Source organism: Trichosurus vulpecula, chromosome 3 (genome assembly GCF_011100635.1).
Source record: "Trichosurus vulpecula isolate mTriVul1 chromosome 3, mTriVul1.pri, whole genome shotgun sequence".
NCBI classification, from domain to species: domain Eukaryota; kingdom Metazoa; phylum Chordata; class Mammalia; order Diprotodontia; family Phalangeridae; genus Trichosurus; species Trichosurus vulpecula.
In genome coordinates this window covers 283,312,816-283,326,749 of record NC_050575.1, presented here as the reverse complement: position 1 = coordinate 283,326,749, position 13,934 = coordinate 283,312,816, and the positions used below count along the sequence as shown (strand labels likewise).

General features: G+C 41.6%; 1 protein-coding gene across 1 annotated transcript; it reads left to right on the top strand.

Moving 5' to 3' along the window:
- The first annotated feature begins 515 nt into the window (after positions 1 to 515).
- On the top strand, positions 516 to 13,089 carry CST3 (cystatin C). The gene is made up of 3 exons (XM_036750296.1): positions 516 to 847; positions 11,104 to 11,217; positions 12,810 to 13,089. Exons 1-3 carry the CDS (start codon positions 623 to 625, stop codon positions 12,891 to 12,893), a joined length of 423 nt encoding a protein of 140 aa, XP_036606191.1. The 5' UTR covers positions 516 to 622; the 3' UTR covers positions 12,894 to 13,089.
- The last annotated feature ends 845 nt before the right edge of the window (positions 13,090 to 13,934 follow it).

Below are 13,934 nucleotides of genomic sequence, written 5' to 3'. Positions count from 1 at the left end.
GGGGGTGGGGGGAAGGGGTGAGAGATGGGTGGAAAAAATACCCCATGGCCTTTTAGCTGAACCTAGAAGGAAGCCAGAAAAGCCAGGGGCCCTCACTCACTGGTGTTAATTTCCCTGGTCTCCGTACGTTGTAAGACCACTGCGGATACAGAGGTGCACGCTTGGATGAAATAAAATCTATCCCCAAGTGTGCGTAAATAAAAACAAATTACTTATAATCACGTAACAATAAAATAGATAATAAATGCTTGCCAAATGAAAACAAACAATTTTCAAAGGGATTTTTTAAGGTAGTCCTAAAAGGGAAGGTCCTGGACCCTCCCGCCCCGTATGCTCCATACAGGCATGTGACTTTCCCCCCTCCCCCCAAAAAAAAAGAACAAAACCGAGGTGGAAAAGTGGTCATCTGGCTCGGGGCAGCGGCTTCTTCCAGCTTCCCTCGGGCTCAGCACGGGGGGAGGGGCAGGACGGAGGCAGGGCCGAGCTGGGGGCGGGGCCCAAAGAGAAGGCGTTTAAATATAGCCGGCCGGGCGGCGGGAGGCGTGTGTCTCCGCAGCGATCCTCGGCTACGTCCTCCTCTGAGCTAGCTGCCCTGCCTGCCTGCGCACCCCGGATCGCCGCGATGGCCGGACCCCGGTCCTTCCTGCTGCTGCAGCTGCTGCTGCTCGCCCTGGTCTTAGCGGTCCACGCCGACCGTCTGCCCCGCCTCATAGGCGGCCTCACGGAAGCCAACGAGAACGAGGAGGGCGTGCAACAAGCGCTCAACTTCGCCATCAAAGAATTTAACCGGGCCAGCAACGACAAGTACGGCAGCCGAGTGTTCAGGGTGCTGCGAGTCAGGAAGCAGGTCAGTGCGGGCGCCTTCTCCCACTCCGCGGGCCCCGAGGGGAAGGGAGGATCGGGGTCATCCCGAAGCAGGGCCTGGAGCTCGAGCCGCGCCCCGCGCCCCAAGCCGTGACTCCCTCTCTGGGGGCGGCTCCAGCAGCCGGGGTCCGACCTCGGGGCGGGACCGCACTTGCGGCTCTCGGAGCCACCCCGGGGGTCCGACGCTGCGCCCCCATGCTCCCTCTCCTGCAGTTTGTTGGGCTTCTCCCCTGGGATCCAGGGGAAGAGTCTCCGCCTAGGTGGGATCTGAGCCTGGGGGCTTGACACGAGACCTTCCAAGCCGGGACCCTCCTTTGGGATTGTGAATTTTAAGTATGTGCGGGTATGTGGATGTATGTGTGTGTGTTTGTAGATACATATTTCTGTGTACATGTAGATATGTATGTGTGTGCACACATGTGTAATATGTGTATGTATTCTGTGTACATACGAGCGCATATAAAATATATACTTATTTCTGTGCATACGTGTGTGCATAAATATACGTATGTGTCTAGAGTTACATACAGATATATTTTTAAGTTCCCAGGGACTGTATTGTTGCTTTTCTTTGTACCCTGACCGCCTAGTCACTTAAGTGTATTAAATACCTACTACATGCCAAGCACCCTAAGTTCTAGTGGCTAGCATGTAGTAGGCACTTAATAAATGTTTCTTGACTTTATCTACATGCAACCGTACCCTATAGTCACTTTCTGTTTGTTAAAAGGAAAGAAAAGCATATCCCTTTCTTTGTTATTACCAACCCTGTCCGCCTTGTTCATCTCAGGTGCCTGGCAGTGATTGGTACATAGTATGTAACGTATAATGCACACACCCAGGGTATCCCAAAAGTCTTGGTGCGATTTTAAGCTATTAAAACAGAAACTGTTTCATTATGACTGGCTTCCTTTGTAGTCTTACGCATTTTATTTTATGCATTTAAGAACATTTTTCTGAGGAGGGGTCTGTAGGCTTCAGTAGACTGCCAGAAGGATCCATAAAACATACACAGATGGTTAAAGAGCCCTGATTTAGGAGGTGGATTGTCCTCTGTTGGGCAAATAGAAACAAATGTTTTCTCCCTCGCCTACCTACCAGGCTTTTCTGCACTGTCACTTGGATTAAAAAGGGTAAGGGGGAGGGAGCAGTTTGTATTGGCTGAGCTCAGAAAGTGGAAGACCCAGTGTACTTTCTCCTTTGCAGTTCAATGAGGGGTGGTGTGCAGGGCACCACAGGGATCTAAGGAGAGTATTTATTCTTTTGCTGTAATGCTTTCTTCTCCATCCCCCAGGCTGCAATGGGAGCCAAGTTTGTGACTAACAGACCAAGTAACTTTCCACTGTGAATTTGGGAAGTCCGAATAAAAGAAAATGGAGTTGATACAGCTCCTCTTGGGACTAACCAACTCCCCATTCTTGTGGGTGGTATGTAGGTCCAGTAAAGAGTAGAATAACTTAAGTCTGCAAAGCCATTGGGGTGTTAACTAGTATCTTAAATTGACTTTTTAATCTTTGTTTTTTAAAGTTCAGAGGAGAATCCAAAATGGCTGTTGTTTGGCACCTACTATCTCTTAGTAATTTTTTTTTCTCCTACCTAACAATTGTAAACCAATAATTTTTTATCTTTGGGCTTTTCTGTTTTTTCAGCCAGTAATGGAGGCTAGAAGGACACAATTGAGTTATCTTTAAAATTAGAAAGATAGATAATTTTTAAGGTTTTTTTTTTAGTTTCTGAATATATATTATCCCTGGCTCATTTTCTTCTCTATCATACCCAAGCACACACTAGGTCAGAAAAATGCTTCATTGGCTAATGGCCAAAATTCACCTCTGGCAAATGATAACACTCTAATAAAAGACCCATTTGTCAGACATTAGTCTGAGGTGATCCATTTTTATGTGTTATTTTAGGATTTGGGATTGTTTTGAGTTGATTGGACATTAAAAGGGAGCAGTAAAAAAAAAAAAAAGGTCAAATTTTATTTATTTTTTCTTTTCCTCTCAAAGGTCGTTCTGCTCAGCAGTTCTGAAAAACTAGTTGGATGTCAGGCAGTGCTGGGGTTGCCTAATAATGGCCTTTAGGGTCAAGCCAGCCTAGTTGGTGTTTTGCATATGTGTTTGTGGGAGAGAGAAATTACTTAAGATCTTTCTGATAGTAATGGCATTGTTTTGAGGGATCAATATGACATGGAATTTTAGACTTGAAAGCTTCACACCTTCATTTTCTCTGGGTTTTTGAGGGTTGTGGCAAAGGTTACCCAGACTGTTCTACCTTAGAAATGTCCACAAAATTGGTGTCATTTCCTGTACCCATCTGAAAAGGAGAAAATGTCTTGAGTCAAACATGCATCACTCGAACTAAGTATAGCAGTAAGGTTTATTGTGATTGTGTCTTAACGTCCTGAAAGTAGTGTCTAGGTGTGCCCTTTATACAAGATGCTACAAGTTTCTATTAGGAGGCCAGAATCCTGATCTAGTGGTAGTAATAGCGAACATTTGTATGGCACTTTGAGATTTCCAAAGCATTTTGCATACATCATCTCATTTGAACATATTTATGGTACTTTAAGGTTTATAGAATCGCAAAATCTTTGAGGTGGAAGGGACAAAAAAAATGGTGTAGTCCAACCTCTTTCTGAACAAGGCTCCCCCCAATAGCATCCATGAGCATGAATGAGTGAAATATTATCATTGACCTGCCATGTGCCACGTATTTTACTATAGGAGTTTTTACAACTCAATGGATAGGGTTGGGAGTTTCAATCTGGGGGAGTCGCAGGAATGATAAAGAGCCAGGGGATGTTTCAATAAGCAGTATTAGTATGGGGGGAAATGAGGTAAAGTCTGGTGATGGTGCTAGAGCTGGTCTGGGGGAGCAGGTTGGATAGATAGATGCTAAGCATGATCTGGGGCTAGCTAGTTAGGATGGGTTACCCGAATTTCCGTTCTCTTATTTACCAGAATACATCATCTCACACCCACTTAACATATCAGAACAGCTTTACTAGAGGCTGAGTTCTAAAACCCAGCGGATCTACTCAATAGGCTTGATCTCTAGAGGTCTAGAGCTGAGGTGGTGTTTTTATTCTCTGCTTTGACCGTGAGCTCCTGGAGAAGAGGTATTTTTAAAAACTTTCTTTGTACGTCCAGTGCTATGGCTCTTTGCACACAGGTGTTACAACAAAGGCTTGTTGTCTGACTTCCGACCCAAGGAAACAATAGGTGGAAGTTGAGAAGAGGTAAATAATCTCATGAGCTGGGGAGACCTCAGAGTTCATTTAGTTCAACCTACATATTTTCACTGATGAGGAAAGACCCAAGAGTTAAGTGACTTGCTCAGGTCATGTTTTCTCACTCTTCATGACCCTCTTTGGGGTTTTCTTGGCAAAAATACTGAAGTGGTTTGCAATTTCCTTCTGCAGTTCCTTTTATACAGATGAGGAAACTAAGGCAAACAGGGTTAAGTGACTTGCCCAGGGTCACACAACTGATAAGTGTCTGAGCCAAGATTTGATGAGTTTTCCTGATTCCAGGTCTGCTGCTCTATTCACTGTGCCACCTAGCTGCCTTAGGTCATACAAATGGCAAATTCATGGATCTGGAACTGAACGGGTGTGGGAAAATGCCAAATCCAGTCCATTTTCCATAACAATTAGAACAATTCAAAAGTAGAATGGGAGGAGTGTGTGTCTCCTGTATGGTTCAGATCTCCCCATGAAAGTAGGTAGGACTGTGCTATGTCTTACTCAAGTACCTTGTATAAAGCCAATATGTCAGATTATATTTGTTTTGTAAAGACTTTTGTTTCTCTATAAGGAGTCAGATTTCTTTCCCCTCAGAAACCAGGAATAAGCTTTGGGTGAAAAGTGGAGTGCTGGCCTTGACCCTCTTTGCAGGCACTCGTGTGTGTGTGTAGTTATTTCTAGTCAGTCTTAAGTTATTTAAAGTACAGTTATCTACTTCATGGAGGATCACAAATTTAGCCATAAATTGGCCCCTGTGCCACCCTAGCCTCCCTGTAGGCTAAAATATTACAAAATGTAAATAAGATGATAAGATTCATTTCTTCCTTCTGTAAATCCTAGACTTTATCTGAAGAGCTGTGTTCAGTTTTGCCTCAGATCCTCTCCACTTTGGGCAAGCTAGCTATCTTTCCTTATCTATAAAGTGGGAATTATAGCCTTTGAAGCTGAAAGGAAACAATTTTAGAAGTCATCTAGGTTAACCTGCTCATAACATTTATCTAATCCACCTTTATAGTATTGTTTAATGAAAACTCTTAAGGTTTATTGTTGTTCAGTTGTGTCCAATTCTTCCTGACCCCATTGGAGGTTTTCTTGGCAGAGATACTGGAGTGATTTGTCATTTCCTTCTCCAGCTCATTTTACAAATGAGGAAATTGAGGCAAACGATGAATTGACTTGCCCAGGGACACATACCTGGTAAGTGTCTGAGGCTGGATTTGAATTCAGGAAGATGAGTCTTCCTGACTCCAGGCCTGGTGCTCAATCCACTGCAGCACCTAGCTGCCCTTAAAGTTTATTAAGAGCTATGTTAAAATGAGCATTTATCATGTTGGTAGTGTTTTCACTTCCCACCTCGCTCTTGACTATTCCTTGAAGTTAATTTCATACTCAATACATGACCTTGGACGACTTGTTTAAATGCTTGTCAAATGAAGACATTAGAAGAGATGATCTGTGGTTCCTTCTAACTATGATTTTATACCAGTGAAGAAGGTAACCCCATAATCTAAACTATCACCCCCATGCTAGGCATATAGTGTAAATAAATTGTCCTTCAGTATTTGAATGATCTGTATAAGGTAGAATTGGATCTTTTTAATTGGGCAGCAGGTTATAGGAGAGCTTAATCTTACTCTAGAGCCCTTGCCAGGGCTCTAGACTACCATAACACTTTTTCCCCCCAGTATTTCCCCCAGTGGATCTATGAGCTCAATTATGTTGTACTCCCCCAAAACCTACTCATATATGCCTTCTCATCTTGTGCTACTCATCTTGTCCATGTCTTTTTTTAAATCCTTCATTGTCAGTTTACTCACAGTGTTGAAGGGCTTTTTAAAAAAGTCATTATTTAATATTTTTAGTTTTCAGCATTAATTTTCACAAGAGTTTAAATTACAAATTTTCTCCCCATTTCTACCCTTCCACCTGTGTGGGTCAACAGACCACCGACTCAAATAAAAAAACAGAAGTGTCTTGGCTTTCTCAAGATGGAAACAAAACAGAAGCTTTATTTGATCAAGTCTCGTGAGAATTGGGCATCTCCCACTACCAGGGCGGAGATAGTAGTGAAGAGAGGCAAGGGAGAGAAGGCAAGCAAGGGGATATATATCCTTGTACAAACAATTCTAAGAAATCCCACCCCAGAGGCTGGAACTCTGTCCCCATTTGCGGGGACGGGTGGCCTCCCAATCTAACCAGGAATAAGTTTTACCCAATACCAGCACAGAAACTACAGAATTACCTTATAGGGAAACTTTAATGTTAGGATGGCAGTTTGTGAGTAGGCTAGGGGAGGGGGAGAGGAGAATATCACCTGATTTCCCCGAAATCATATGATTTACAGGAAAACAAAACTTAGGCCTGGTGAGGTCCACATCCTAACTAAATTTGTACTATTTGAGTATCAACTTGCCTGAGTTATTCATAGGGAAGCTTTCACAGTCTTATATTCCATTCTCCGCTGAGGTGACATCTACAAATCTAAAGAAGAAGGGGGAGAAAGACATTCCTAAAGGCTAAATAATCAGATTCCCACAGACTCAAATTTATCCCATTTCCCTTTTCTCTAAATATTGATTCTCAAACATTAATACATATATGTGTGTGTGTGTGTGCGTGTGTGTGTGTGTATATATATATGTACACACACACACACACACACACATATACCCTGTGAAGTCTTCACACTTTATTCTCTCACTACCTCACACACACGCACTCCAAGATGGCATATATTCTGATTGCCCTGTTCCCCAGTCAGCCTTCCCTTCTGTCACCCCACTCCCCCCCATCCCCTTTTCCCTTACTTTCTTGTAGGGCAAGATAGATGTTTATGCCCCATTGCCTGTATATCTTATTTCCTAGTTGCATACAAAAATTTGTATTTTGAACATCTTCTTTTAAAACTTTGAGTTCCAAATTTTCTCCCCTTTTCCCTCCCCACCCCCCCCCGAAGAAGGCAAGCAATTCAACATAGGCCACACATGTATCATTATGCAAAACCCTTCCACAGTACTCATGTTGTGAAAGACTAACTATATTTTGCTCCTTCCTATCCTGTCCCCCTTTATCCAATTTTCTCCCTTGACCCTGTTGATTACCTTCTCCCCCTATCTGCCTTCCCTTCTATCATCCCCCCTTTTTTTATATCCTTCCTCCTTCTTTCCTGTGGGGTAAGATACCCACTTGAGTGTGTATGTTAGCCCCTCCTCAGGTCAAATCCGATGAGAGCAAGATTCACTCATTCTCCCTCACCTGCCCCCTGTTTCCTTCCTACAGAATTGCTTTTTCTTGACACTTTTATGTGAGATAATTTACCCCATTCTATCTCTCCCTTTCTCCCTCTCTCAATATATTCCTGTCTCATCCCTTAATTTGATTTTTTTTTAGATATCATCCTTTTATATTCAACTCACCCTGTGCTGTCTATCTGTATACACACACTCACACACACGTATGTACATATATGTATATTCCCTTCAGCTACCCTAATACTGAGGTCTCATGAATTATACACATCATCTTTCCATGTAGGAATGTAAACAAAACAGTTCAACTTTAGTAAGTGCCTTGTGATTTCCTTGTTTACCTTTTCATGCTTCTCTTGATTCTTGAATGTGAAAGTCAAATTTTCTATTCAGCTCTGGTCTTTTCACTGAGAAAGCTTGAAAATCCTCTGTTTTGTTGAAAGTCCATATTTTGCCTTGGAGCATGATACTCAGTTTTGCTGTGTAGGTGATTCTTGGTTTTAATCCTAGCTCCATTGACCTGCTTGAAGGGCTTTTTTTTAATGTACAATGACACTACATGAATGCCAGTGAAACATGGTCTGTTATCCTTTTCCCTTAATAGGCAATTAGCCCACTTCTTTTTCATTTACAAATCTTGTTTATGTTCTTTAAGCCCCATAAAGGCTTTTCTTGGTAGGATGAGCCTGTTCTATAACTTCAGGCACCTCATGGTAAAACATCATTATCAATACATATTTCAGCTCCTACTATGTCATGGCATCCACACAGGCATAAAACGTGATTCTCACCCACAAGAAAATTAAAGTTTAATTAGAGACATTGGACATATATACAAAAGATTAAATAATAATATAAAGAAGCCTGTGCAGAAAAATGCATGATAAAAATGTGTGTGGGGAGAGAGGTTGGGTGGGTGGAGGTTGTTTTTGAAAGTGGCATTTTTGAGGGTATGGGCAAAATAGAAGGCCTGACAGGAAGAGGAACTTTATCTGGGTCTCAAGAGTGTAGGATTTAGAAAGAACCTATACGTATGTATACATACAGTGCCTCTCCCTCTTAATTATTTCCTCTTTATCCTATATATAGCTTGCTATATATATATATATATATATATATATATATATATATATATATATATATATATATATATATATCATATGTATATATGTATGTATGTGTGTATATACATATGTACATATAAATGTATATTTGTGTGTTGTCTCATTGTGCTTGTGAGCTCCTTGAGGGCAGTGACTGCATTTTGCCTCTTTTTTTGTATCCCCAGCGCTTAGCAAAATGCCTGGCACGTAGCAGGTACTTAATAATATTGATTGACACCCAAAAAAATATATGTTATCCACGGCTCACCTATGCAGCAGCCTTGAATAAGAACCCTGGAAGAAAGGCAGAGAAAAACTTTTGTCATCTAATATTTATCCATTTGAAATCCAAGACTCCCAAGCTCTTCAAAATAATAACAGCATATTTTTAAAGTTTTACAAAGTGATTTACTTGTATTTTTTCATTTTGTACAGCAACTCCGTGAAGTTAAGAACCAAAGGTTCCTGTCCTCAAACTTTAATCTATATACTTTTTTATGGGAAAAACTCTCACTTTGAGCCCTGAAGTCAAATTTAGCCTTGGACACTTACTAGCTGTGTGACCCTGGGCAAGTTATTTAACCTCTGTTTGCCTCAGTTTCCCCTTCTGTAAAATGAGGATAATAACAGCACTGCCTCCCAGGGCTGTTGTGAGGAGCTAATGAGATAATAATTATAAAGAGTTTAGCATAATGCCGGCCATATAGTAAGCACCATATAAATATTAACTGTTATTGTTAGTATTCTCTAATTTAAAAGAGCCTTATCTGTGTTCCCATCCCCAGTCAGTCAACAAGCATTTATTAAGTGCTTACTATGTGCCAGGCACCATGCTAAGAGCAATAATAAGCTGCAGTTTCTAAGTTATAAATAAGAGAGAAAAATAAGGAATAAGTCATAAGAGAAAAGTCTGATGACGGAAGAGAAAGAAGAACTTATGAGAAAACAAACACAAAAATTCAAAGCACAGAGGTCTTGGCCCATTAAATATGGACAAAGAATGCTACGTATCACAGAACTGTACAAAAATTGATCATCACCGTGATAATCTTATTATCAGAAGTCATCAAAAAAAGGCCAAATTCTGAGTAGTGTATTTTAGCTATGAAATATAATTTAGAAAGATTTCCTTAAACAGTGATTAAAGTAGTTTAGTCATTGAAAAGGTAAGCTTCAGTTATTTGAGAAATGCCCTGGTCTAGAACACATTGTCCTCCAATGATACTTGAATAGATACATGAGTTCTTCTACTTGGCGAAAGATAGCACCCCACTTTGCCCTAGTAGACTGTTTCTTGAGTTGCTGTGGCCAAAATGTTTATCACCTGGTAGCCGACTTTCTACCGATGAGTTCCCTAATGATGTGAGATCTTGATCTGTGTGTATGTGTGTGTACATACATACATATATACACACAAGTTCATATACACACACATAGACATATATATGTGTATGTTCTGTATGCTTAAATGTATTTTGGTTTACCTCTTTTAGAAAGGCAATCAAAATGGGCTCTTAGCACTCAGTTCAACCAAGTGTCCTTGAAGAGTTTGGCCTTTATTTCCTTGATTAAATTAAGAGTCCTTGACGAACTCCTTGCCTCAGGGGAGGGCCTAGTTTACATGGGTTTGAGTGATGTGTTTGTGACATCAGAGGCTTTTAGCCCACGTGGGTTTAAGTTGCCTCTTTGTGACAATTTTAGGTCACGTGGGTGAGTCGCGTATGTGACTCACCCTTGACCCTGAAAGAGATATAAAACCAGAGGTTGGCTTTCTCTTTTTCGGAGCTCTGACCCAAAGCCGTGGTGGCACACGTGACTCTGGGTCAGCCCTTGTTATGAGCTACCAAGCTGAACTCAGATGTTGGTAACTGTGAATTGGATTTGGCCTGTCTGTCCATGTTTGTAATTTGTTTGTATTTGCTCTGAAGTTCAGGGTGCTGGCTTTTTCCCCTGAACTAAGTAAATGATATTTGTATGCTGGATTAAAGTAAGATTGTTAACCCCTTAACGTTGCTTTCCTTGGTAAAGCAGATCAAAAGGACCTGTCCTTGCAGCGTTCTGTGAGCTGGTTGTTGTTGGTTTTTCACCCCCACAGCAGCTGCTAGCCGAATTGTTGAAACAAAAGGTACCATGATTTAGTGGATAGGACAGCCTTAGAACCAGGAAGACCTTGGCTCAAGTCCTGCCTTTGATGCATCCTCTGTGACCATGAGCAAGTCATTCAGCCACTAAATTTAACTCTGCCACCAGGCAAGTTTTTAAATCTTAAGGAAAGGGCGGTTGCCATTCTACATTAGTGGAAGGAATTTTCATACCAGGAACTCCCCATATCAGTCAAATTTCATACTACATAAAAAATGTCCTTAATTTCTTCAGTATCATTAAGAAGTGAAACATTCTATAAAACTGAATATTCTTGAAAATTGAATCTTATTCCGGAGGGTTAACTCCTTGAGGCAGGCACTATTTTTTTTTCTTCTTTCTACCACCAGCACCTATCCTAGTGCCTTACTACACCTACATAAGAGGTGTTTAATAAAAGTTGAATTCATTATAGAAATGATTGTTGGTATGAATGTAAAATACACAAAAATGGCAGAGGACTTTATTTAATCTACTGGTTTGATTTCCTTGCTAACAGCTTGTGGCTGGTGTGAAATACTATATTGATGCTGAGGTTCGTCGAACCACGTGCACCAAGTCTGTGGCTGACCTTGCAAGCTGCCCCTATCATGAGGACCCAGCTCTGAAAAAGGTATGTGACTAAAAGAAACTAAGAAGCCCTTCATTTTGAGGGTGACTATTTTGGCGGGGGCAGGTCTTTAGATCCAAAGAGGTTTTGTGTTTTGCTATCAGATGCTCAGAGTGTGTGACCAAGGTCACACACCTAGTAAGTGTGTCGAGTGTCTGAGGTCGGATTTGAACTCAGGTCCTCCTAACTCCAGGACCGGTGCTCTACTCACTGCACCACCTAGTTGCCTGTGTTACTTAATTCTTAACTATTTCAGCCTTTACCTCCTTCTTTCAAAGGACAAACAGGGAGTGGGCACTTTAGGATGATTCTCATCACCTGATATGACCCATCACCTGACCCATCATTTACCACCTGAGGTCCCAAAAGACACCATTTTCCTTACAGAAATAGAATTTAGTTAAGTTAGTGAAGCTTCCCCTGCAGCTGGTCATGTCTTAGTGCCCACTATGTGCCAGGCACTAAGGTAAGCCCTAGAGATACAAAGAAATTATTTTTTATAAAGTCACTCCTCTGAAGGAGCTCACAGTCTTGACAGGGGAGATAACATGTCCAAACAACTGTGTACATGCAAGACAAAGAATCAGTTGGAGGTGATAAATGGAGAGAAGACACTAAGATTAAGAAGGGTTGAGAAAGGCTTCCTGCAGAAGGTTGCATTTTAGCTGAGACTTGAAGGCAGCCAGAAAGTGGAGATGAGGAGGGAGACATCTCCAGGCTGGGGAAAATGTCCAAAATCAGGAGGTGGGGCGATCCCCTCCTTTGCCTTTCCTTTTTCTTGAGGTCCTCAGTTGGCTGCTTCTTCAGGGCTCTGGAAAGAGATTTGCTCTCTTATCTTTACATCTTCCCTCTTCCCCACTCATTTTTTTCAGAGGGAGAATCCTCGGTTAATAAAATCTGGCATTTTGATAGCTCTTTAAAGATTGCCAAGCATTTTATGCACATTAACTCTTTAAAGTCTAACAACTATCCTGTGAGGTACAGTTATCCCCATTTTACAGATGAGGAAGCTAAGGTTCTGAGAGATGATGTTCTAATAAATTCCATGTGATTATACAGTCAGTCTTATAAGTTTTGGAAAAAGGATTTGAACCCAGGTCTTCCCAACTCTGAACCCAGTAGCTCCCCTGAGCTCTTGCAACTCTGACCAGAACAATTTTCCCTTCCCATTACCCCTCCCCAAAAGAATATCCAGAACACTTCAGCCCAGGGGCTTGTGGGAAAGTAGGCTAGATATAAAGATTCCTGCACTGAGCTTGATACCCTTCTATGTGGTAATGTCTTATTGTACATGTAATCAGGACATGCTGCTTTGGAAAGAGGTGGAGGGGTAGGCTGTGATTAGCACCAGGTGAAAACCTTGCCACATAGCCATCCCCACCCTCTTAACTCTCAGCCTCACTAGAGTGTCCTTGTGTACCACACACCCAATTCCTATGTATGTGTATACCTGTTTTCTTTCTTTGGATTAAAGAAAAGAAAAATTCAAAAGTGTGAGTGTTTGGCTGGAGTAGATAGGAGGTTGGAAAGGATTTCCATAAATGTTTTTTTATTCATGCTCATCGTTGGTTTTTCTCTTTCTTCCCCCTCCCCAGCACTCCGTCTGCGTATTTGAGGTGTACACTATTCCTTGGTTGGGCAAAACCACCCTCTTGAAGAACGAATGCAAAGATGCCTAGGCGCCTCCTTGCACACATCTGCGACCAGCCTGAGCTGCAGCTGTTCTCTCCTTTTTGAAAAAAGAGCAATAATACAACCCATTTGATTCATTATTGCTTAACTGTTAGTTAGTGCTGTGCAAGGTAATGATGTAATCTCCTCCCTAAGCTGGCAGGAGGAGGAAATAAAGGCTTGTCAAAGTACCTTTTGGAATTACTAATTGGTTTCATACTTAGACTTTCTCTGTGTGTTTTCCAAATACTGCGGATTCTCAGAGATGAGAGGTTTTGAAATTTTTAAATTGTTTTGATAAAAGCAACTACATTTATTCAGTGTGCCAGTTCACTTTTAAAAGGCAGCAATTAGAACTAGAATAGCTTTATAGTAGGTCCAGAGTAGTTTCCAGTGGGTAAGGCACAAGAGAGTGGAGACTTAACTTTTCACATTAGCCCTAATGAGCACTAGGAATCACAAGGATATTTAGGTTTGGGGGTGGGAGGAGGGGGGGTGTTTTCTTTTTTGTTAATCCATCTGCCCACCACTGGTTCTTGGCTTGATTCATTTGCTGGATCTCAAAATCCTGGTCTAAGGGAGATTCAGAAGCCCCCAATCCAACTCCTTACCTAGTGTAGGAGTCCCCTCAACAATATCTCGAGCAAGGATTTAAACACTTCTAATTACCGAGTGGACTGTCTTGTGTCTTGTCCTAATGCGTACCATGCTCTATTATAATATCATAACTTCATTGGATTCCCTCTCTATTGATCTTAGTTTTTGCCCTCTACAAAACTAATCTGTCTTTGAAATAACAGCCATTTTGTAGTATCTGAAGCATCATTGTGTCTATTTCCCTACCCAGCCTCCCCCCTCTTAACCACACCAAACATCTATCCTCCTACCATATGACATGGTCAGGTCACCCTCACTATCATCCTGATTATCCTCTTGTGAATGTATATGCTCCATGTTATCAACCTCCCTTACAAGATATGGTGCTCAAATTGAACAGAATGCCACCTGGATGTGCTCTGAAAGAGTCAGTGGAAACATCCCTTTCTCTG